Genomic DNA, 26,663 nt, shown 5'->3' on the forward strand with positions numbered 1-26,663 from the left:
CCAGCAACCACTGTAACAAGACCAGAATCTACTGTAAATATATATAAAGTAGGTAATAATATTTTTGACTACTGTAATGATTTTGGTTTTCTTGTTCAATATTTTTCATATTCTCCTGTTTATCATATTTAGTTGATTATTATGAATGATTTGCATTAATCAGATCAGATCAGATCAGATGAAGAAAGGTGTGCACTGACCAGCTTGTCTGCAATCTTGTCCATCATATTGGAGTTGTATAGTCGTCTTCTTTGGTCCTGCCACCAGCTCTTGATGTAGACACATGGCTTCTTTTCAAAGTACGGAAGATGGAAGTAGTTTCTGTATATTCCAAACAAAATTACTAAGCCAACAATCTGAAATGCTAGCTTTAATTATTGTGCCTAATGTTCAGTTTATAACCTAAACGTGAAGCTGTATGTCCTTTGCAACCTTTGACCGCTGACCTGTCGGTGATGACGGGCTTCATGAGCGGAGTGGAAGAGACTGAGACCAGGTCTGCATCCTCGTCCGCCTCATCATCACTAGAGTTTTGGATGAGCTCACTCTCCTCCTCCTCATTCTCCACATCTTTCTTCTTCTTCGCTGACGAGGGCTTGCTTACGCCATCTATCTGGTTTCCATAGTTACCTGTTATAGTGCAGAGGCCGTTATGGCGGGTGCATAGTTACAGAAACCACAGATTGTTTGTCTGCCGCCACATTTCTCAGTTTTACTTATAGAGTGGAAGTCGTTGAGATTTGCTGAAAGGTTTATTCACCTATTGTGACTTCAAAACTTATTGTTTTGTCACCAATCTTCCTGTCAATCATGGTGGCCTCCAGGAAGGAACCAAAGAGGAAGAACTCTTCTATTTTCCCTGTGGCGCTCTGATGGGAAGAATAGAAGAGCAGAAAATAGTAATTAAAAGGGCAAGTGAAAATGTGCAGTGAGACTAAATAACTAGTGAAAAAGGGGATGGCATTACTTCTCAATACTTACTTCGATGATTAATGAGAAAATGTTAATAATTTCTCTGGTTGGTACTACTTTGTCAAATAAGGATCGGTGACTGGCAGAGATATTATTGACTGATAATCCCAGGGGAGACATTAAAACCCCAACAGTTTAAAGGCTGAATAGCTGTCAAGGTTGTCCTTGAGCATCTCATTTAACGTTTGTGATTTCCCTGGTGAGCAGTAACAAGTATGTGGTAATAAAATGGGGGATTGTACTGCCACATTGTTTATAGTAGGGTCAGGAGGTCAGAAGAGGTCAAATAGCTTGGTGTTGTATTGGATCATACATCAAAATAATGGCTTTTCTTCAATTTTGCTATCTGTAATTCTGTCATGTCACAACCCCAAATCTTGCCACTTCTCACCTCTGAAATGTTGGACACATTCTCCACCTGGACCTCAGTGGAGCTGATGATCTCAGGCAAAGTGGTGTCCAGAATCTCAACAGCGACGGAGAGCAGAAGACGGGCTCTGAAGGACACACCCTCTCCCAGCCCATCATTCAGGTCCTGGTGCTCATCCATCAGAGTGTACTGACGAGTGGAGCCATACATGTTGACCCAGGCAGGGCCCAGGGTGGGCAGAAACCCTGGAGATGGTAAATGGAAAACAAAGCTGTATCACGTATCATGTAGCTTGGTTTAATATGTGCTAACGTAATGGATGTCATCAATTAGACTCCTACAGCTATAAACAGTGAATGAAGCACTAATTAATGCACCCAATAGCTAATCGATACTCATAACTACTTGCATGCTGCCCTTCACGCTCTGACCTACCTCTGTCACCATCATTCGATATCTTGCGCAAGTCAATAAAATGGGTTCCTATTGCAACATCGTTGACTTTGTCTGAGTCTCGTATTTGGACTTTCAGGCGTTTACAGAGCGGAGGGAACAGTTCAGTGAAGATGATCTGCTCATTCCAGATTGGTTCATAACTGCTCTTCTGGACTGAAGTCTTCCCCTGGACACACAAGAAGGAGACACACTAAACTCACAAAGCTGGAAAAGAACAAATGCATTTGTGGTTGTTAGCTGGTGAATTTCTAGACTTTGGCTTTTTCTCAATAAAACTATTTCTTGTGCTCAGAGAGAGAGACATCCATTCTGAAAGAATCCCGAGACAAGGCACCAAAGCCGCCCTAGCTTTATAAAGAAATGCATTTTGAGTTTGGAAAAATCTAGCAGAAATCCTCCACACTGGCAGTCATTTTTTTTTTTTTCAGCAAGATGTTCCACTCTGTCATTGTTTAGCAATAAACCCTGTGTGCTGAAGCTTAGAGATTGAATTCAATACTAAAAGTATTGTAAAATTGTAGACAGTCCGACTCAGACTGCAGAAAACTTTTAATACTATGGATTTTGTCCTGGATATTTACAAAGAAATCACTGTAAGGAGGGATCTATAATGAGGGGATGACTATACCAATTAATAACCGTCTTCATGTACAGATGGACATGCACGCAATGTGTTAAGAATAATGTGTAGCATTACCCAAGTAACAACAGACATCATCAGGCAATTACATCTGAGAAGCTAGTTTGACAGCTGGTTTATATCAATCAACATTTTAAATCAAATGAGATTATCTAAAATTTGGTCCACCTGATGCGCTTCATTTAAAATATTAAAATGTTAGCATGAACAAAAAAATTGCACAGAACGAGATGCGGAGGAAGTTACTTTCTGCCCAGCAAACTGCACTTGAACGTAAGGGTCCACCAGGTCTCGGTTCTCTCCTATAAAGGCCTTTTTCACATTGGCCATGATGGTGGTGTTCATTTTAGGAAGTCCCTCAGCACGGTAGATCTTCACATAAAACCTGGCCCACTGCCTCTCTGCTGGGATTCCCTCTGGTAGCAGGAGGTTCCTGAAAGGCAAACGACAGCACAACCACTCACTGCCAGGCTGGACTGCAACTGAGTTATTGATGTTCCATTAAGAAGAGTAAACCTTGTGGAAAACAGCTCATAAATGATAGTGTGTAATAGGGAATTATTGTAAGATTTACAGTGAAAATTATTTAAATGAAATGAAGAGTAAAATCCTACAATCTACCAACACACACTAAGCCATAAATTGCACTACAGTTTAACGAAAAAATAAAATTAGTTAATGTTTGTTAACAGATGATCACCCTTCTATTTCGTCTTCATCGGTCTCGTTGGCCTTGTGTGGAGTCTTGATGTTGTCGCCTTTTCCGACTACAGCAATGTCACATTTAATATATCCTTTGCATCCAGCTGTGATATCGTCAGGGTCGGACAGGATGGCCCACTTATGGTAGAACTGGTGTTCTGAGAGAGACATCAATTAGTCAATGAAACAACCAAATGTCAGTTTTTATTTAGACTGTTTTCACTTTACACCAAAGTAAAACCTTGAACTTCAGTGAGAAACATCGAATCATATGCACTCATCAGTTGTTGTAACTGTTTGTATTGTTCTTATCACAGTCATAGCTTCGAGTTTACCAGGCTGAGAGTAAACAGTCCCAACATCCATCTTGAAGGTTCCCACCAATGTCCCACTCCGAAGAAGGTTTTTCGAGTGAATCACCTGATGAGACAGTTTAATTAATAAAAATTATGATGTGGACTAAATGTAGAAACTTATAGATGCTACAGTAACACTGGCAGCTTTTCATTTAATGTTAAAAACAGGCTGCATAATTTCTTAAACCTTTTCCACAAAAAATAACCAGCAACTCTATCAGATTATCCCCCCCCCCAAATCTTACCTAAAGCTTAAGTAAAAAATTTTAAATAAATAATGTTCACAATAAACGTACCAAACGAAAAAAAGGATTGAAAAAATGTGGTAGCAGTTTGTTTATCTGGAGTGCAGTGTTTTTTAAGTTCCACAATACTTACTGAGAGCTTGATGATCTTGTCAAACATCACATGGGGAGGGACATGGAAGTCAAAGACGAAATACTGCAGAGGGTTCAGAAAATGTTTTTCCATTAAAATGTATTCACTTTTTTCACCATGAGAACATATCTTTTCAATGTCATAACATTTTTTCAAGCTAACTCTGAAATTCAAAAATGATCAAGAGTTCCACGAGGAAATTAGGGCAATGAACAGAAATGTGATCTGAAATGGGAACACTGATGTGTGTATATGATGCATATGGTGCCTTCAGGATGCCGCTCCTGTTAAAATTTTTGAAGTGAGAGACTTGAAAGAAATAGTTCATGTTGACGTCTGCATCAGTGATGTTTCACGCCTCTGCCAAAATCTGACTACAGATCGCTGGTGAGGTTTTGGGTTGTGAATGCCACAGCATCTCTTCGCTGTTTCTCTTTTGTAGATAAATAATGCAACATTAACAAAAGTAAAACAAAAAAATTAAAACCAAAATTTATTCAGGATCTGTTTTTGAATATCATAAATATCAAAAGATCGGGATTAAAATCAGGAAATCTCCTTGGGTGGTAGTCACTCGTGTAGAACTTTGATGCTTTAAAATTAGACCACATAATTTATGAGCTAGGTGCACATGAGTTGCATGTTAACACCGGAGAAATGTTAATGTAAATTCTATTTCTCAGACACTGAACAAAGTGGAACCACTGCACACAAGGGCAGAGAGGTTTCCAATTTGTCTACAGGGGATTTTCAGACAAACAAATCGATAGTAGACAAACTCATTCTTCCGGTCTCTGGAGGGCAAATTCCACAGTGATCTTCACCATGACCAACAAACACTTCCTAAAGGGGATGTCTCTGCTGGCTAAAGACACTTCTGGAGCTTCTCTCCAATTAAGGGAGATATTTGTCTTTTTATGAATTCAGTAAATCATATTACATTCAACTATTCAGACATTCATGGGGGGCATTTGTCTTGCTTTTTTTTTTTTTTTTTTTTCCAAGACAGAAAGAACTGACTGATCATTCTGAGAAACATCCCATCTTTAAATGCATCGCTAGCACAAGATATATCTACTGCATCATCATCAGTAACACCAAACAGCAAGATACTAAAATATGTAAGTGGAAAGTAGTAATGCAAAATATTGTCATGAAAGTAGATTAAATGATACAGTTTTCCAATCGTAAAAAAGTCTCACCTCGTTGTAGTACGGGCAGTTGGTGGACTCCTTCATAGATGTGTACTTCTTGTCATCTCCAATCTCCACACACACCACAGGGTCCATATTGAGCCCTATCAACTGCCGGGCCTCGATCACTGTGATGCTGATCTGATTGGAGATATTAAGATATTAAATGGGAATGTTACAATGAGCTGGATGTCTTTCAGCAGCAATAGTATCAACGTTAATCAAGCACAGCGATTACCCTGGGGACATTTAAAAAGCAAACAATCTAAATTAATCTCAGAATCGCTAATTATGCTGATTCGAGGCATTAAGGGCTTTAAGCAGATTTCACTATTTCAGCCTGTGATTTTACTCCGACTCTGCAAAAGGTTTCAGGAGTCAGGCAACATCCCTCTGGTTTAATTAGCGCTTACATGAAGAAGTGGAGCAAAGGGAAAAAAGAAGGAAAGAACGAGTCTGCAACTCATACTAAGACTTCACTTGACTTGAATTGACTGGTGTTCGAGGTGCTGGTAAGCCACTTTTGTTGTCTTTAAGTGCAAAGTTGGCTGTTTCTCCCTGTTTTTAGCCTTTGTGCTAAACTAACTGGCAGCTGACAGGAGATTTATATTATGGAAATATATAAGAGTGGTATCAACCTCTCATTACATTCAGCGCACACACACCTGATAATCCACTGGTCGTCCTGAACTTGGTTCCATCTTGATGTCTGGCTTTGACCTGAAGAAATACAGATATTACACACAGTCATTTTCATTTTCCTACATTGGGCTGAACCAATTATCTGAAAATTGAGAGCGCCCAGGGCCATGAGCTCCATATCAGGTTGACCTCTGATATTTTGAGCACTTATTTTTACTATCCCCAGGAATGTTTCCTGAAAAATATTGCTATTAAATGGTAGAACTGTGTAATTTCCCTGAACTTTTTCAGCGGCATCAGCAGTTTGAAGTGTACAACAGAGACAGACAACAGAGAAAGGCCATTAAGTTTCAGTGCTTTATTCTGCAATGTTTGTGCATGTATGTGCCAAGAAGCCTACCTCTTATTTGAGACGTTAGTGGTGACGGCGGTAACGGAGGCCAGAGAGATGGTGTCTGGGTCCAGAGTTCCAGCAAGACGTATCGCCTTCTTGTCCAGATCCTCCATGTCTAGGACTGCTGGCTCATCTGGACAATTAGAAATCAGCAAACTATTGAAACTCATTCAATCATCTATTAAACCCTTAGATGTCGGAGAAGATTTTGGTACTTGTTACACTTCATACATACAAATTCAAATACATTTCGGCCCGTCAATGAATGTATCATTCAGTAGTTCTGCATTAAAATTGTGAAAAAAGATTGAACAGTTACTTAGACCTTCCTGTTGGAATCACTTAGAGGCAATATAGTTGAACAGTTTAGTATTAGAAATTATCAGAAATCTAAGCAATTCAAAATCTGAGAGACTTTATTTTGGTGTCCAAATTTTCTTAGTGGAGAGGAGACTCAAATTCAGCCTATAGACCTGGATAGGAGTTTCCATTTTTATTGTTGCTTGTTTGAATGAAAACTTGAGAAATATGTGCCAATGTATTAACTTGCAAGATTTTGATAAAAATCTGTGAATGAAAAGATGATGTTTTTTGTTTTACCTCCTTTCTTGTGATCATCTCTAGAACTCTTGATCTTTCCAAGCTTCATGGCTGAGAAAACTCCCTTCCCTGCTCTGGTGGGGGAGAAATGGACGGGAGACGGAAGGAGAGAGGAAGGTAAACTGATGTCATAAAAGCCAACTAGTGTCTGATTCACTGCTTTGTTATCATCAGATCAACTGTTTCTATGTGGGTCAAGTTTAGCTCCAGCCATCGGAGAACAGTGATTAACATCAAATGCTGAAATTCGCATCGGTGAAACCACCACCACACGTAATCGAAATGCAACACAACACCATACATAAGGTCCATATATCAGGACCATCTTGGTAACCTGGCTAGACATTTAATTCCAGTGGATTTAACCGCCCCTTCTCACATATTCTCCAGACCCTCAATCACAAAACAAGAGTATCCAGTGTCTCCACATTAATATTATCTGGATCACATATCACCACAACAACAAAGAGCTTGTGATGTCAGCAGTGGGACAACAAATGCGAGGCCTTAATAATTAAAAATGAGAGTGACCGTCCAATTTGCGGCAGATATGGATACATGTCGGAGTCTTAATGAATAAGGAGGTTTCCTTTTTGTTTCTTTTTGTTTGAGTCAAGTGCATCAAAGTCCAGGTTCTGTTTTGATCCCTCCCACATTCAAGAGGTAACCCTCAACACAACTTAATTTAATATGGAGAAATTGATGGTATGTACAGAAATCTGTCATCTGTCAACTCTTTTGATATGTTGAGTGCAAAGTGTGATTGAAAAGTGAAAGCCCGGGGACCAACGGGAATAAAAGTTAAGGACTCCTAAAGAGTCACTCATGAACCATCATTAAGCTGAATTAAATCAAAGCCATTCTTCACTTAACCTGTGCAACAATTTAAGAAAGCCAATCAATTGAGCACTACAGGTCAAAGGAAAGGAAACATCATCTTCGACTCTTGTGCTGAATTATTATTATTTTGAATCAATACTGACAGAAATTGTAAAGTTACCAGGCCATCTCCTTCTTACGTTTCATCAACAGGATAGCAGAAGAAACATGCACACACAGAATGTGTCAAGGTTATTTTTCCATACGTACCACATGAAAGACCAACTCAATCCCACCGAGGTCTGATCACCATTAACCTTTTCCTAGCTCCTTCTTATTTGGAACAGTATTTCCACATTCTTCCACTCACAGGTGCAGATAGAGGTAAACCAGGCAGAAAAGGTGATGAGTGGATAGGAGAGGAAGTGAGAGGGGGGAAGGTTGGAGTGGGCGGGGCTCTCTGCAGCACCACCAAAGAGGGGAGAGTACGGTCGAGCCTTAAGCATTCAAAACAAACTGATAGGAACTTCATGTCATGTTGCTCATTTTGAATTACAGAAGGGAAATGTTAAAAAGTTACAACGGTGCAGCCACGCACAAACATAAATTTGAAATAATTGAGTGAGGACATTCTAGTGTACATTGTACATCTGCATAACAGAAATGCTGAACCCTGTGGGAGTTTATTTTTCAACTTTAACAACGTGCCCACTGTTCTTCACAGCAAATTCAAGTTTGATTCGAGGTATAAAGCTCAATCGACGCACAATCTGCAGCCTTGACTAGAACAGAGAAACTCACTCATCTTCTTGTTAGAGCTACATATTCTTCCAAAATTGGAACGTGATTACACATTAATGGTTTCTGATGTGATTTTGTTATGGAAAACAACACTGAATGAGTTTGTATGAGTATCACAACCTTGCACTTGTAGCACAGCAATATCATGTTTCATGCTACTTTTGAATCGGCATCTGGGAGAGCGGTTGTCAGGAAGGCATGACTGATACTGAGATTATTTTGGCAGGGACAGCCAGCAGCAATGAAATAAATCAGTATATCAGCAGTTGTGGACCCATCAATTATATAAGATAAAGACACAAATCTACTGCAGGTCTACAAGCAGAGAGACTTACTGCTCAGGTAAAATCACAAAAATTTTATAAAACAAGCAGAACTAACAACTTTGTGTTGTCTTTCGTTCTTTTCACAATTTTTTCCTTCCCTTCTCTGAGCTAGTTTAAGGATGAACACAAGGAAAAAGATCAGAGAAAAATACTTTCACCAGAAGGCTGTGTCTGAGTTGAATATAAGATGATCTCGAACAAGCCATCCCTCTAAGATGATTTAATGATGAAACCTTCAAAGATGTCAGTGAAGCGGCAAAGAAAGTTCATGTGGGGTTTCCAATTACAGAGATGGAAAAATGCAAAATCACACCGTGGGTTAGGCAAAAACTAACAAAATGTGAAATTTTACAATAAAATCGAGAGAAGATGCGATTTGTTGAGGACTTGAGGTTCAACATTCAAGACGACATTCTACCTATTATTTCTCTATCCTATTCCTTTGTCAGAAATAAAAGGCTCTAGTGTGCATGCCATGTCCAGCAACATCCACGCAGTGCACATTAACGAAACACACAGTAAAACCTTCACTGGCAGATAAAGCTTATTCAAGCTTCGAAGATGAAGAAACAACAAGTTCATAATGTAAGCAGAGCACAGCTATCAAATATCTAAAAAGAGGAGAACATATGCACATGCTCGAAGAGGTCAGGGCTGGAAGTGGGCGAATCAATAATAAATGAAAGGATGGACAAATTGCCTCGTTTGCGTAAATTGCAGCAGAAATGAATGATCATACTGAGGCACTCTTATTCTCAAGGTTTAATGGGGGTACCTGGCAACTCAATTTTCATCTCCTTCCTGTAGCAGGGTTTTCAAACTGTGCGTAAAACAACATTATGGATTCAACTCTAATGTACATGTTGGGCAGTGGGACGAGCAGCAGCAGGAAAGAAGTCACCAATAGGCTCTGAATTTAGATAGCGGTAGGTGGTTCAACAAGAATGTAGGCATGACAAACTGGAACGTGTACAATGTTATCAATGAGCAGAACTTGATTTGGTTGGGCTTTCTGATTTCCCCTGGCTCATTTCTAGGTATGACGGACAGTTTCTAGAAATGCTGAAATCTCTCAACTACTGCACCAAACCCCGATTCTGATGAAAACAAATAAATAAAGGGAGGATAAAAAATGGCCTGTCTGCAATCAATAATTCATTGAACTAGGCTGTTCTGTATGTTCTGCTCTGGGGGCTCTGCTGAATGGAGCTCAATGAGATACTCCACACACACACCTGTTCTGTCTCTCTCTCAGTGATGTGGATTGGATGCACATATTTCAGTGCTTCCAGGATCCTCTGCACTGGAGCCAAACAGAGATCCACTCTACAGATGAAAACGCTCTGTTCTGAAACTTTATTGGATGTTCCGCACTCTTCTCTCTCTAGTTCTCAGTATTCGATTTCATCTTTGGTCTGCAGGCCTCTTACAGCGATAAGGGCATCTAGTAGTATATTTCCAGTGTTCCACTTTGACTGTAGCGAGAGCCCTACTTTTACATGGCATTGAGAGATAAACAAGGATATCAAGTGCTTTAACTGTGTTGCTCATTGATATTCTTTGCCAAGATCCTTTGATTGTTTTCTCTTAACTTTACCTCATTAATGCCACAGTTAGAAGCTTACGCAAGCTTAATGCCCTCAAATAGAAACCTTTGAGCTTCCATGACCTACATACAAAAACAAAGCATCAGAAAAATCTTTATATTGTCAAACAAGGACTTTAGACATAAGCCAGACAGAAGAAGGGAGGGAAAAAAATGAGGAAGGAAGGAGCGTGAGAATATGTATTACACAATAGTCAGTTTTTCAGTGAGCATGCATCACTTTTAAAATTTTAATATTAACTCCAAAATAGCACTCTTGCATGTTCAGGATTGCTATTGCATCAACTGGGTTAAAACAGAAATGTCTCTGGACGATACGATGACTCAGACTGCTTCAAAAGACAAAATGGCTGTGTTTTCTTGACATCCCCAACGGCACCTCAGCGATTCCAAGGACCTTTCCTTTCATGCGGTCTTATAATCATCTCAAATGAAGAAAATAGCTCCATTAAGCCCTAGGATTTAACTATTCCTATCTAGGATTTACAGCAACACTATGTTGTAGTCAATTTTCGTCACTATCAAACAAGCTGAGATAAAACATAACACCAGAGGTGGAAAAAAAGAGCAGTCCCTTGAGAGAATATCGCTACACAAGAAGAATCAAGTACTCTCAAAGATTCAAAAGGCAACTACCTCAAACCAGAATCTGCCTCAGCAGAAGGAACAAGCATCAGAAGAATTACAAACTGTGGATTATTTTAATCCGAGTATCAAGGATTAAAAAAATAAACTCAGACAAAATGACTCACATTTTTTATGACTGCATATATGAAAAATTATCCCATGAAAATATATTTATTTTGGCACTTATTTCTGGGTCTGAGAAGGAAGGGACTCTGAAGTCTTATCTGTGACTGCCTATGTCAGCAATGTTTCAATTCACTAATCTGAAGGTTTTTAATTTGCTGACAAGGATTTACAGTACTTCCAATTTGAAGGCTGAAAGCTTGCCACAGTAACTGTGTATCACAATTTCCATCAAGAGGCATCAATCATAACACAGAGCAACATGTATGGTTCATCTCGTTTTCCTGGTCATAGAAAGGCTCTTAAAAGGCCTGCACACCGCTGACGTGAAATTACAGATTAGCTGTTACAGAGTTTAGGCATCTTATTGATAAGATACCTGATAATAAATACCTCATAATAAAATCTCTGGTGACCAAATTTTGAATGGAAGGCAAAAAAATCTATACTTTTAAATCAATATTTCGGTACTGTAAATGAATGTCACGACTTCTTTAGCTGACATATCTGTTGTTACGATCATTTCCGCAGGGAGTCTGTGCTGCCGTGAGCAGCCCCACTGAGACCCTCATCCTAAAACAAGTGAGACAAAAGAGCACACAACACCAGCACTGTGGTACACTATCAGCCTGTGATGCCAAAACTGCCTTTGAAAACGCAGCAGTTTACACCGATGGACAAAGGAATGACACACTTGGAGAACAAAAAAAAAACAAAACATTAATCCTCACTTTTAATTCTCATCTTCAATAGAGGCTTTGCTCACTCGGAATTATATCCTTTGAATGACTTGCCGTTTTGCAGATAAGTCATGCATATGTAAATTCTTTGAATAAACACAAAGCAATATGTTACAGTGGAGCAATGGCAGTTAATTTATGGAGTAGATAAAGTCCCGCCTTTTCACCATTGCAAAAATGGGATCAAACTCCAACGTCTATCCCCATTTCACCTCATTATTCCTTCTTCAACATTTCATGTCCACAGATATAATGGCAACTGGAGCCTTAAATCCATTCTTTTCATTGCTGGCACATGTGCCCTGCTGCATGCACTATTCAGGAGAGCTGCTTCCCTGGCAGTAACAGCACTCAGGAAGTGATTTATTCATTAGGAATAACAAAACCCCAGAAAAGCCCACTCATTGTGGCATTGCAGAAAGCACAATATATGTTATGGCTCCACAATAAATTGTCCTGCAAGATTGGCTAAAATGTGGAGCGAGTCAGATGAGAGCTTGGTACCAGTGGGATGGTCAAGTTTGACTGCAATTTCTATCAGTTGAAGATAAGGCACACCTCAACAAACTGCCTAGTCATTATTTCAGCCATATTGCACAATAGCAATGATTTGATGCCCAATGAAAACTGCAATGAGTACAAACTCCTCTGCAAGCAGCACACATAACCTTCCGTCTGCAGGTGAGACAACAAAAGACAGCAGTGGGTGGAGCTCCATGTAGCAAACAGACTCAGCTTTTCTGTTTGTCGTTCCTCTCAGAACAGTGTGTGTGTAGTAAATGCAGGAGTCCGAACTTGCACTTCTGCCTCCAAAGAGTGTTAGAAGTACGATATAACTCCCATTTTAACTAAGTTTAAAAAAAAACTTGATGGCAACCCTATAGAAGTTCTGAATTTATAATCAAAACCTGGGAAGTCAGATACCTTCATGACATGATGATTATTAAAGTGAAATATTACACAAGGACGTAGAGCAGAGGCACAAACAGACACACAAAGAGGTAAAACCTGAGAGATGGCTGTGGAAAACATACCTTGAGGCTAAGCTTGTGACATTCTCCTCAACATCATTGTGCGTAGAGCATAAAAAAAAAAAATAATAATAATTCTAGGTTCTCATTACTAGTAAGGTTATCTTCATTGCCAGAAGATGGCCAATTAACACTGGCTGAATGCGTCAGATTTCATTATACAATGAAACATCTTTGGAAAGTTTAATTTAGGAACCTCTCAACCAGAGATATATTGGGCAGCTGGTAATTAATGATAATAAAGGTTTGAATGAGAAGTGTTGAGGCTATTAAAAAACTTCCTTCTGGCCAAGATGGTCACGAGGCAGATTAGAGCTGGATTTTAATGGCTAGGTGGGGAGTTATTGGCATTTCCCTGCACCTAATTCGCTTGTTTTCCACAAAGACAAAAACCTTACAGCAGCCCTCGCAAAGTCTGACTGACAGCTCCGCACTATCACAGCCACTACAATTGGCACCCTCATCATTCAGCAAGGACAGAAGCTTATTCAGCTGAAAAACAGCATAATAATAATGTGACACACTTGTACTGGGGTATGCTGAATATAAGCATGTGTTACATGACTTTGTCATCACTTTGACCGCAAATTTACACAACCTTTTCACAGTATTTCCTTGTCAACCAAATCTGAATGCTGCATCTCTTACAAAACATCCATGAAATGCTCCAAATCTTAGATAAATCAGATTTTCGCATTTTCCCTCGAGCTGCTTCAATTTTATGATCTGACAACCTTGAACAATTTATTTTTTTCTTTTTATTTTATGCTAAAAAACAGCCCAACCTGGCTTTCCATTATCAACAAAAACATGCAAGAAATGCATTCAGCCACACACACAATTTTTCACTCTCCCATTCAGCATGCAGTACAATGATGGATTTAGGGCTCTGCAAGTGCAGATGGTCTCAGTGGAGATCGATGCAACCCACAGATTATTTCATGTACTCTTCAGCAAAATCAAGATAAGTTAACCACAAGCATGAAGCCTGCAGGGTAAATGCTGTTTAGGCATTTAATACAAGGTCTATATAACGGTACAACCTGGAACTAGTTGTCCATTTTAAACCCCCCATACACAATACACACTTAACTGAATAAATCACACCATGCAGCTTTCGCCACAGTGTTTTCCCTTTTTTCCCATTTAGAATTTGACAAAGTTGAATTTAAAGCCACGATTTTCATCCACATGCTGGTGATGAAAATAGTCAAATATTATTAAAATTAAAATGTATTATTTAACAAGGGGAGAGCTGAGTGAGACAGGTTTCCACCAGTGTGTCTTCTCTCTGAAGGATCCCAACAGACGACATGACATTTATCACAAAACTAACAATGACATTGTTAAGAAATCTGTTTTATTAAATAATTATGGCAACAAATATAGAAGGTACATTTTAAGTCTCAGAAATGCTGACCATTGCTAATAATATAGAGTAGGAATTCTGTGTATTTCCCTCCATAATAGGGACAGTTGTTACATCAGCTGGATGGCATGATGTATAAATGTTGAATCCATCTGTCCAACTCAGCTAATTTAGATTATTTCTTTTCCCATGTCTATCTCAGTAGGATGGTTACTGTTAATGATCTCTTCAAAACTGAAATTACAATTAAAATAACAACATGTTGTGTGCTATCGTGGAGTTAAATTAGTATTCAGAGGCAAATCAACTGCCTGCCACAGCTTGATTCACAGTCTTGCAAAGTAAGAATATCATGATGAAGATTATTTGAACGTGTGACTCACTTTCTGAAAGTGGGGATGGACCCCTGTAAGGACCGACCAGCTGACATCCCCGACCCGTGGCTTTGTCCAGATAGCAAGCTATCAGTTTCAAAGGCAAACAACCCGTCACGGTCGTCTGGAACATCGAGAAAGTCCCCATTACTCCACCCTCCAACTGTGCCATCCATCGGCTGGTATTTTATCTCAATGGTAACGCTGGTCTGAAAATGATGGAGAAGTTAATGAAAATAAGTTTCAGACATTAAACCTTCACTTTAATATATTTCACAGTGCAGATAGCTTTAAAATTTTTGAAAGCAGGGTTTAATTCTATTAAAAAGGTCAAAACTAAATAGTAAAAATTATTTAATTATCCACTTCCACCTGCTTTTTTGCTGCTTGACTGCTTTTGATGTGTGATGTGTAAAAAATGTCAAAATCAGAACACAATTAATGTCCCTAACACTTTGTCATTTGTTTGTTGGATTAGTGCTATTCTGTCATATTTATGTTCCTTCAGCTGTCAACATCAGTTTTTATGGATTTAATATAGGTTTTAGGGGCTTATCAGGAGCAACTCTCACACATTTTTCATTTCTCAATTGAATTTCCTTTAACGCTGCCGCAATGGCCAAACTGAATCTGTACTGACACCAACATCTGGAGTATTAGTCTTGACATAGCTATTTGAGTTCATTTAATTCTGTTTAATAAAACCTCTCAATAAAAGCAATAGACTTTGACAAGATTGTAAATCATCATTGTAATCATCTCTGTTTGGTATTTGCTTAAGGAATTCAGACTGACAGCAATTGTTAGTTGAATGTGGCCCCGAAATACAATTGACACCCTAGTTTGTCTTTGGTGTCCTCTGGGGAGCGGCTCTTGGATAAATATCATGCTTGTGACAATAACCTGCTGTTTATGAGCAAGTGACCAATTTATTCTACTGACAAAGACGGATGAGCAGAAAATATACACAAGACTCCCTCTTCTCCTCCCTACATTTCTTTCTATGCCACTCTCTCTCCTTTATATCCTCACAGGGCAATCTCTGGAGCCCATGAGGAATTAAATTTGTTTCTATGGTAACCGCACCAGTTCAGTCTCGCTCTTGTGTTAGGGTGGGTTTAGTTTTACCAGTTTTGTGCCACAGGGGTTGTACAGTACTGAATATTTCTCAAGTGTGTGTGTGTGTGTGTGTGTGTGTGTGTGTGTGTGTGTGTGTGTGTGTGTGTGTGTGTGTGTAAGCCCTAAGCCCTGCTCTGTTATGTTATGTTATGTTATGTTGTGTGGTATCATCTCAGAAACATCATATCAGTGTTCCCAGTTCCACTGACACGATTTGGCACCTCGGGGTGCTTTAAAGCCTCACATGGTTAAGTTCTCACTCACACATCCCACTGTGCTGTTTTAATTTTCACATACATATTCATTCACATTATCAAGTCAGCAGCAGAACAATGCTTGCACTGATCTTCACCATTGAGCTGCTACATGGATTAATGTGAATGGCAAATATTGTTTGTGTCTATGTAGTAAACAGCAACGGCTGTTTTTCCTTTTTTTTGCTTTTGATTTCTTTATTTAATGCCCTCTAATTTGCTTGTGAATGCATTTTGCTGGTTAATGAGCTCCCACTTTACTCTAATGCTGTAAGCTAATTCATATACAAACTTTTCAATTTTAAACTTATGTTAACACTTCTTCAGGCTCTTTTATGTCCTGTACTAAATGCCCCTTTAATTGAAGTTAAGGTTGGGGAAAAAAATGTACTTTTAATACTGCATCAGCTTGTCCCAGCTTTTTGCTGAAGCTACATGATATTTACATTAAGTTAAATATTCCAACTGCAAATGCTTTGTGCACTATTCCATCTGTAAACACACTTGATTAACCCTAACCCTAACCCACACATTTTATACATCGCTCCATCAAAGACAAGCTTGGTGTTTTAATTGTAATCTGTTTTATCATCACCTATATTTAAAACTGTTATTTCAAAATCCTGACATGTAGAATTCGTTTTACAGGTGGATTCATTGAAAGCTAAACCTGGACAGAGAGCATCTCAGAATCTAAACTCAGGGTTTATCAGTGTTTTCACTCAACACGACTTACTTGCTGGCAGTAATGTGAGAGGAAAGCAAGGTAATAAACTGGAACTGAAGAATTGTGCCGTATTCAGCGTAAATGCAAAGACAATATGAGATTGATGATCATAACTAGTAGCAGCTGGAAACATATGTGCTGTTCCTACACTAATGGTTGGTTTGTGATTAGAGATATTAGTAAGGTTTTAGTAGTGAAGCTCATCACAAGCAGGCAAACAACTCCTGTAGGACTAAGATACAGTTTCAACTCTATTTAGATCTTTGAAATAATTGTTTCCTTATTTTACACGACTTTATTTCCAAAGAAATTACTCTCTATGTGTCATCTACTGAGTGCTGAAGCGACATGAATACACTCTCCAAAAACATTTACTCTCTCCTTAGCCATACCTTTATTGACGTATTGTTATCATCGATGAGTGTGTCAGTCAGCTCTAGGTGTCCTTCTTCAGCCACCTTCTGAAGTACCATGCAGAAAGTCCCCACCAGTCTGCAGGAAAACATCAACAGGAAGCAAGACATCATTAACTGAAACCAAGACATCAACACATTGGATTACGTGTTTCTGCCCTTTGTTCCTCCTTTGTTTCTGATCCGTTCACTCCTGTGTAACTCTCATGCCCTTTAAGCAAGTTACATAAGCTTTGCTGGATACACAACTAAATGCTGACAAATTGTTCTTTTAACTGCCCAAAGCATCTGTTCTCCACCGCTTTGTCTTATAGTGTGGCAATAGTGTGTATGTCAGAGACAGAGTTATGAATAGACTGCCAAACTTCCTCTGTCACAATCTCACAAAAAACCTCCAAAGCAATTTTAAGAAAGTAGATATCTACTCAAATGCAGAAACACGCTGTCAATCAATCCCCCTCTACACCTCGATTCTCTTCTTGGTAAGTCGTACTTTGTGCACAGCAGCTAAAAGTGTTTACATTTACTGTCATTTTGTTCAAATATGTGAATTCAGTTGTTTCATTGACATTATGCAAAAACCGAATACAAACTGAATTTGATTTATTTTAACAAACAGCATAAATTTTGGTCTGTCATCCAACTGTACGTGTATCTGTCTACAAGTTTTGCTCGTTCTGATGAATTTCTGGCAGACCCTGCACTGGATGGTAAAGAATGTCTCTGTTTTCCATATTAGAAAAACTTAAGCCTCTTTATAGAGAGGAGAATAATATAAGACTTAGAGCAAATATAACTGTAATACGTTTAAATGTCTAATCTCAAGAGCAGCACCAGATTTTGGTCCTTGATCACTTTGTGAGTCTTGATCCATGATACATCATATCCCCAACATCTTGACCAGCAGAAACCTTTAACATTTCAATAAACTGGACATATGGAGAGAAATATGAAAAGCATGTTCATCTTTACTATTTCATCAATGGACAATGACACTGACATAAAACATTGATTTGTTGTTGTTTTTTAGACTGTTTACAGTCATTAAATATAAGTTTGATCCTTGTGCTGCCCAGAGATCAATCGTAGAGCCTAACAGTGGGAAGAAACCCAGTACAGTCCTCTTTCAGCCAGCCAATTAGAGCTGATGAATAATTTAAAGAGTTTCCCCCAAAACATTGTGTTGTTCTCAGACCAATCTGTTCTACACAAAGAACATGGGGGCCAGCCCATACTGAGCCACAACCATATGCCATTTCTGCTATAGTGTTCAGACAAATGTGCAAGCACACTGTAAATACATAAAAGTACATAGAGTATGTGGCATCCAGCAGCAGATAATGCATGTGGAGCAACAAGAGAATCATTAGGAAGAGACACACAGCCACCAGCCGGGATACGAGTCCACAGGGAGCATTAATGCAATAAAACAAGGGCATACAAACAACATTCAATGGCTTTAGCACATGCGCACACACAAACACACACGCAGACACGGGTTATGGCTAATGATGAGAGCACCTCAACAGGACTATAGAAAGTGACAGACAAATGTGAATGAAAGCAGTACACACAAACACGCATTGTGCACAAGCAAACCTGCTGCTCAGTATGAAAGACCATGTTGTCATTAAATTCAGAACCAAAGAATAACCAGAGACGCAGGCGAACACAGCAACTTATCAGAGAACAAATATAGACAGGGTGCTGTTTGTCACCTGCTATTATTCCTCTTCTACTCAGTCTAATGTACCCACCTCCATCTTTTATTTCCATCTCTGTCCTCACCTATACTTTTTCTTTCCTCCGGAGCCACTGGTAATGAATTCAACCTACAGTGGTAAGTGCTGCTACATTTGTCAGCAGAACTCCAAAATGTAATAATAAGGTGGATTTAGGCTTGACTTCACTTTAAATTCCAGTGATAGAGGTAAAAAAAAGGACTTTAGCAGATGCTTTCTCTATAAGGGTGCCTATCTGCCAGATTCCCCAGATAAATAACTCCACTCTAAAGTTTACAGGCATGCCGTGACTCAAAAAGAAAGCTTGCAAGGTTATTAATGTTTCTGGAGGGAACTTTTTCTTAGAAGCTGAATAGAAACTTATGCCCTGAAAACATAATACACCTCACAGTATAATACGTTGTTTTAGGGGTGATCGATACATCCAGGGTTACATAGAAAGGCAACTGATCAGTCATTTCCTTTCAACCATTGTAACGTGTGTACAAATGTTGAATAATTGAACTGAGCAGGGCCTATCATGTTCTGACTCACTTCTTAGCACTTCAAAAGGTGGCATTCATTATTGATTGTAGTTCTGCAAACAATTTACTTTCATCTGCTCCATAATTCAAAGCTCTCTTCCCTTTCAATTTGCATTATTTTTCTTTGTATGCCTCAAGTTTCTTTTACAAATTGAGAAAGTACTGTGAGAAAATTGCAGGCTAAAATCAACTGGAGCATGACTTTGAAGTGTAAAACATTTTTTCCAAGTCAAACACGGTTGCCGTCAAGGTTGCACTAATCCACCACAGCTGTCTGAAGCCAGTGTGAAATGGAAATGTTACAGCTGGCAGGTGTGTGTGCGATATTGCCTCGGATGAGCTGGGGAAAAACCTCTGCCGAGCAGTGCCCCCCATGGGAGAGAATACACCGAGAGAAAGAAACATATTCAGAGAACATGATTCACATTGACACACAATACTGATTTCTTCCCACCTGTTGCACACATACAAACGACACAAAGACATGCAAAATTGGATTTTTTAAAACCACAAAGAAAAGGACAAGCTATTACGCTCCATTTCTCACTGTCATTGTTCAGAGCACTGTTCTAGTTTCATAGAAGCGGCATAAGTAGCAACATAACAAAATCTTGTGGACAGTAGCATGACCCAGATCAGATTAATTAAAATGTCAGATTGTAAGACAAAGGGGAAAAGGAGGAGGGATATAATGGTGTTGTTGCTTTCTTTATGGCAGTCTCAGATGACTGTCTTGGGTTTTGAAGAAAGAAGGACTGCATCATGTAAATAAATCCTCCAATTATAGTTTATGCAATTTTAATATAGCTATATTGTAACATGTATGTACTTCATAAATAGGAAGCAGTTCAGGAATTTAATAACTGCCAGTCAGTGTTTGCACGCCGTTCAGCGCTCTCTTGCTAAGTTTATCTTGTGTTTACTTATCCCTTTGCCTCTTTTATTAATAATGGCACATGAAAGCAAAGTAGTTTATTTGGTGTTATGAAGGCAAGGTTAAGTGTAACAGCACTCTTCTGCCTCTGCAGCTCTCAAGGAGCCAGGGCAACAGAGCGGTTGGTCACCTTTTTATAAAAAGAGTAGCCTTTAGCTGCAAGTTCACATTTTGGAAAGAAAAAGTCTCTAAAGTGGTCTTTAAATGTATCAACATTGCACCAAGTTGTAATACTGCGGGCTGTAAACCCTCCTGAGAGAGCATGCCATCCAGCCAGCCACCCAGTAAGGTTTATAATTATAGGATGCAGTCCAGCCAAAATGACATAACACTGCAATAGGAAAACAAAATTATGGAGCAAAATGGAAAATGAGATGCTGTGATGAAATTATTGCAATCATTCTTTTGCAAGACAACATAACAGTTTAACTATGCAAGAATATGCAATCTAAACTTTGAATTTGGTGGCTTTCTTCCACTCTCTCACTGATTTTCTTTTAAAATGGGTCTTCATGGTCTCATATTTCATTTCACTTAGTTATGATATATTTAAGACAGAATTGTGGACTTCAGGATTCCTCCTCTGGATTGGGACACGGCGAAAACAAGCCCAAAGACCCCTGATATCCCTCTACAGACCTTGAATATACAATCATATAAACACTTATTCTGCTTCACTGCTCAGTACCTCACATGCAGAGTACTCCACTGAGTGCAACCAGAGATAATAAAAACAGTCTATATGGCGCTGAGGCACAAAGACCATCATGCAACACTGCCTTTTCTTTGTGCCATGGTAATGTGATTGCACTTGTGGTTGCGGGGTGTGACACACCGGCCTTACAGTGTGTTGGTGCCTACAGTGATGAAGCAGATCAGTTATCCTGGTAATGATGCAGCCTGTGGACATATGGAGCAGGTGTGAGAACAACACAAGCTGAGACTCAGCTTGAATTATTTACCCAGTTAAGTTTATATGGGGTTGTGTTAACATTCGTGTTTAAGTGTCTCTGCATGCAAGAGTATGTGTGTGTGTGTGTGCACGCGTTAGCCTGAGTGTATATTATATTATAAATGTTAAAGCATCTTCAGCTGAGCTTGTGGTGTAAAAAAGCAGCATATGGATAAAATAGCATTGCATTTGATTTAAAGAAAACAACACTGCCTCAAAATGTTCTTCTTGAATGACAGTTTTTTTGGGGCCACTTACCATGGTTGGAAAAACAACCAGGTCAGTCAGAGATTTGTGGGCTAGATTAGGAATGGGGTCACTATCTTCCTATGCCAGAAGACACCAAGAAAGAAATTTAAAAAGGCAACAAACATGGAGATGTTTGGAGAGTTTGTAGTCATTCGCTTATAGGAAAACCAACTGCTAAATGCATGCGCTGGGTACTGCAGCTATGTTATGCTGCCTTGAGCTGATTAATCTGTTAGAAATTGAAATGAATGGATATGTAAAATCATTGGTAGTGTTAAATAAAAAGTAAGAAAATTTGAATTGAGTAAATTTTGGATGCATCTTCTAGGCCTAATAAAAATCTATAGCACATTAAATATTACAAATTATAATCCATCTTTAAATTTTTCAGATACCAGGGATCATCAGTCTTTATCCCTAGGGACCACAAATGTCTGTAAGCAATCACATGGGTGTATTGAGTGTCCATCCTGAGAGCTGGGCTAGCTGCAACAGAAAACAGAAATAAAAAAGAAGAAGAGATCTACATATATCTGTGATCACCTCTTAAAACTCACCTTTGATTGAATGTTCCATTTTGTGGCTGAGAAATTTTTGTGTGGTTTCCATTTCCAGACAATAGCACCAGAAAATCACAATGACTGTTGCGAGGTGTTGTGATATCGAACTTTTACATCCGTCTGTACACCTGCCAGCTACTTTTCATTCAGATTCAGTCCTTGCATGTTTTGCAATTACGGTCACAACCACATTTATATTCGGTAGACCTGATATGGCGACACTTATAAAAGATAAAAAAGACAGCTGCATCCACACACGTTACCACCTACGCGCACAGACAAAGCACGTTCGAATGGCTGCGTGGGTGATGTCGTTTGTCCTTCATGTGGACATATTAACGATCTGATTGGATTTGTACGGACAGACTTCCTGGCACAACCCTCACGTCTTTTCAAATCTAGGAACATAAACCAGAGAAGTTATGCTACTGGATACACCTCAAAGGAAAAATGCATGAAGAAAATGAAGATGCCAAGGAGAAAGAGGAGAAAAAATTTCTTAACCAGCCAGCTTTCCCAATGTCCCAAAGTCCCAATGTTGTCTTACAGGTAAGTGGAGACAAGTGCAGAAACCTGGAAGCAGGTCAATGTGATGCTCAAGAGCACTCTGGTCATAAATATAAAAATAAATTCTATGTACAAAAAAATAGATAAATTAGTATTTTTGTCTGAACTGTGTCAATTCTCATCAATAAAAATATCAAGGCAGAATTGTATGTGCAGTTCAATCACACACATTACAAATAAACTGAGTCCAAGACATGCTCGACAAGAGATCCCACTGGGCTCATCCACTACAACATCCCATGTTAAGTGACAAATGTGCCCATTACTGAAGACCTAATGTCATTTCATTACCTTCACCATCCTCCTGACGTGAATCCTATTTATGTCCAGCTTTGGGCTTTGCAGTCTGCTACACACGCAATTGACTCAATTTAAAAACACTGCTCTCTGGTAATACGGGGCCTACTCTGCTGGAGCTGAGGAACAGATGCTGTGTGTCAGTCTGAAATGGTCACAGGTTGTGACAGGAAGGGAGAAAAGGCCGCTGACACCACTAACATTTCACTTTGCAACACTGTTGTGGCAAAGGTGTTTTAAGAGGACAAGGTGGGAGCAGCAGGACAACTTACCTGTTGGAGAACACTTTGCTGTAATTGTACACTTGGATCTCCAACATCTCGTTGCTGTCCAGCGTACTTGCAATGGGCCATCGAAATGTCTGGGGAATAAGAAAAAAAAAACAAAAAAATTAACAACAGGGCTGCAACGGACAATGAGATGAACTGTTTTTTCCAGTCAGACACAATACAGTTAAATAGAAAAACTGACTATCACCTAAACTTGTTTGGTAAATATGAAGCAAATTGTATATGACAGGCTGGACACGCATCATTGGAGAGCTTTATCAGTGCTGGTACGTGGATTTTTTGGATACAGCCTAGCAGTGTTGCTTGAAAAACTCAATACTAATCAATACAGTGCACATCACTGAAAAATCTACAGCCAAAGTAATAAGTTACAACCAAAGACTGTGAGACCTCTTCATCTGGACACGGCTTAGGGCTTATAGTTTACTGCTTCTGCACCAAGCAATCAGGCCACTCAACTGAAAGTGAGCTACGTTAATTCCAAAAAGTAGCATTATGCCTTTAAGTCAATCGCAGTCTGGGCCCACATTCAAGGCTTCATGTCAGCTTACAGTTCTAAAGTATCCTTCAATTTCATAAAATGCTTTCTAGCTACAAAAGTCCCAACGCATAAACATCTGTAGGTCGTATAGCCATGGCAGAGAATATGTTAATATTTAGGAGCTGATTCACAATGAGGTAAAAATGAGAAAGGCAGCAGCAGCACAAAATGCTACTGAATTCTTGAAAATGTCTAGGAAACATCTGAGACAAAAACTCAGGTTGTGAGGAATGCGGAAGAAGTTTGGAGAAATACCCGTCCTTTGCCATTTCTGCTTTATTTAGCTCCGAAATAACAGTTTGAAAATGGTTCAAACTGCCTGACAGGAAAAGGAAAAGTGACAAAGATTAAAAGGGGCAGTTTTTAATTATGGTCAATAATTTCCAAAAGAAATCTCCTCAGTGTCCTCAGCCTTTACTAATTGGCTGTATGAGAATAATCATCATGCGACTTTGCTGTTTCTACATCATTATTTTGAGGACATCCTGTATCCTGAATCTCTGCCACCTAAAAAATATGAATATATGAGGGCTTATTTTCAGAGAGTTAGTCTGGCAGCAACACTGTCAAATCGTTTCATGACTCTTGTCAGCTAACTCACTTTAAAACATTAGAAACACTTAAAGTCAGTAGGAAACAATGAAAGATAGCTAATAGAGTCAAACACATCCTGGCGGCATCACACAGGCTGTTCCAAAGACTCTTTTATCTAAAAATAATTCTTTGTTCATGTAAAATTTATATTCACAGAGTGGTGGATTTTAAATCTGTATGAATAATGTGGCTGAAAAGGGGCTATAAGGATAAAACGCAATTCATGAAAAAGTGTTTGTATTGCTGTTAAAGAAGTGAATTTAACATAAATTTTAAATAAACCGTCATCAAATTGCATGTTGTCAATTCATGTTTCTTGTTTAGATTAAAAAAAAAAAAAGGTGCAATAAACTGTAGATTCATCTTGCAATTTTTCAGTCTACAAGAAGATCTCATCTTGATTTATATTGCGTTGTATCCCTCTTGGTTTTTTGTTTGTCTAATTTTCTACTTGTAGTTTGTTGAGTAATATATAGATCAAGTTAAACTGATTCCAGTTTAGCATTTACAGGAATATAATGACGCTAGAAAATTAAAACACTGATGAACAAACCTTTAAACCATCTTAAAACATCATCATCATCATCATTAAACATCAAATTTAACAAGGATATATATAAAGAACTCCCTTGGAGTTTTGTGATGCTTTGAGGCTTTGCCATGGGAGACATAATTGTTCATCACACATACAAATTAGTATAATTAAGATGCATATATATTTTATAAAATATTTTGATATTTCAAGTAGCTAACATCTGGGAGAAAAGTATGATTTGATAGATGTGCCAAAAGCAACTCAGTAGTTTGTATCACCAGTCTCATTACAACACGCATTAGTAAAACCTGACACCAACATGTGATGTATTATTCAGGTCTCTTGAGTTGAGTTATGATAGAGCCGTGAAATGAAGTGAGGAAATTAAAACTGTAATTGTAAAGCTTGGAAACTTGATAGATTCATGTGCTAATTTCTAGAGTATGTCACCTCAGAACCTTGTCCTTTGTGCTGTAGTACAATATGAGGACGGAGGGATAAAGGTTGTGCATGTGATTTAAAACGCATTCACCCCCAGCTGATATCAGCTACTAAGTCAGGAAAACACTGCAGGCTGTCAGGCACATGATCCATCATGAGTGTCCCATTATCGGATCCTGGGGTTCACACCTGCTACTTTGTGTGTGTGTGCATGTGTTTGTGTTGCATTAAGGCATCTGTCTGTTCTCCCTGTCTCCGCAGCCCTTCTGTGGTTTCTGCTCCACAAAAGAGTGCCCTCAGACTGACGGTCGTCAGCTGAGATCACGGCTAATACAGCTGTAGCACATCTCATTTATTATTCTCTTCCAGTGTGTTGAGAGCAGACAAGTGTGTCCAAAGAAGGAGACCCCGGCATGGTGTTAATGTTGCCCGGAAGACTGCACTCACAGCTAATGGGGGAAATGAAAACTAATATGCACATACCAGAGAGTGACACACACCTCAAATGATATAAACCCACAACTGGAAACATGATTATGGTTTGTTTATCCCCCACTAGGGGCACTGGGCAACCACGTTAATTTCCCTGGTGTAAGGAGTCCCTGCATTTCAATCTGTATCTGCAAAACACAAATGAAAGCCTTTTGTGATGCAGGTACCACCCCCACCCACCCTTTTCAAATATACAAATATAGATTTTCCAAATTTACAGCATTATGTGTCTCAGTCCTTTGTTATCCTGTTCAAGGCTACTTATCTCTGGAGTAAAATACATTTAGGAATCCACAGCACGAGGGAGCAAGCTGTTTATGTTGCATGGTGCTTTCACAGTCACTGCGACGCACCAAAGTACAGTGATTTAAATACCCGCACAGTCCAGACAAATAAAATGGGAGCAGAAAATCCATTACGGTAAGAAAGTCGAACGTTTTTTGTGCTTCAACTGTGAACAAGTTGTAAAAGTCAATAAGACAATACATTTGCAATTATAATCGGTTTCAAAAAGGTGCCATATTTTTTTTTTTTTCAGGAGAAAGCAATTTCATTGTTATGCAGCATTAAGCTACTAAATTTTCCCCATTTGTCAAGTTAAGCAACTCTCCAATATGCTTATGAACTTGCATTTCTTATCTTTTGAAGAAAAAAATTATAATTTGTATGCAAAAGCTCATACTCTTCTGTTATTCACAGGACAGAGATCCTTAACCTTTTTATTCTAGTCTGTCCAGATTTCTTTTATTCAGCTCCATTTATTTATTTTACAGGTACTGCAGACATGAGTAAATAACATGATTATTTAATGATGTCTATTTTTAATCTGCTGCCTCTGAGCAGCCTGAGATTAAAATTTAAAACTGTTCAGAAGAACAGTGCCATGCTACTGAATGAATGCGTAAAGCTGGAT

At 38.9% G+C, this 26,663-nt stretch overlaps 1 protein-coding gene across 7 annotated transcripts in view; it reads right to left on the reverse strand.

Annotated features, from left to right (window-relative positions):
• Nucleotides 1–26,663, reverse strand: part of otofa (otoferlin a) — a 53,367-nt gene that overhangs the window by 14,792 nt on the left and 11,912 nt on the right. For all 7 annotated transcript variants that reach the window (XM_029496684.1, XM_029496685.1, XM_029496688.1 and 4 more), the window contains exons 3-18: nt 23,130–23,218; nt 17,012–17,111; nt 14,529–14,728; nt 6,704–6,777; nt 6,110–6,236; nt 5,733–5,787; nt 5,077–5,208; nt 3,875–3,937; nt 3,476–3,560; nt 3,139–3,298; nt 2,685–2,871; nt 1,778–1,964; nt 1,364–1,587; nt 761–869; nt 447–630; nt 201–321 (exon numbers count right to left, since the gene is read on the reverse strand). In XM_029496684.1, coding sequence (XP_029352544.1) covers nt 201–321; nt 447–630; nt 761–869; nt 1,364–1,587; nt 1,778–1,964; nt 2,685–2,871; nt 3,139–3,298; nt 3,476–3,560; nt 3,875–3,937; nt 5,077–5,208; nt 5,733–5,787; nt 6,110–6,236; nt 6,704–6,777; nt 14,529–14,728; nt 17,012–17,111; nt 23,130–23,218 — 2,097 coding nt within the window. The remainder of the gene's footprint in view (nt 1–200; nt 322–446; nt 631–760; nt 870–1,363; nt 1,588–1,777; nt 1,965–2,684; nt 2,872–3,138; nt 3,299–3,475; nt 3,561–3,874; nt 3,938–5,076; nt 5,209–5,732; nt 5,788–6,109; nt 6,237–6,703; nt 6,778–14,528; nt 14,729–17,011; nt 17,112–23,129; nt 23,219–26,663) is intronic.

This window comes from Echeneis naucrates, chromosome 24 (assembly GCF_900963305.1).
Source record: "Echeneis naucrates chromosome 24, fEcheNa1.1, whole genome shotgun sequence".
Taxonomy (NCBI): Eukaryota; Metazoa; Chordata; class Actinopteri; order Carangiformes; family Echeneidae; genus Echeneis; species Echeneis naucrates.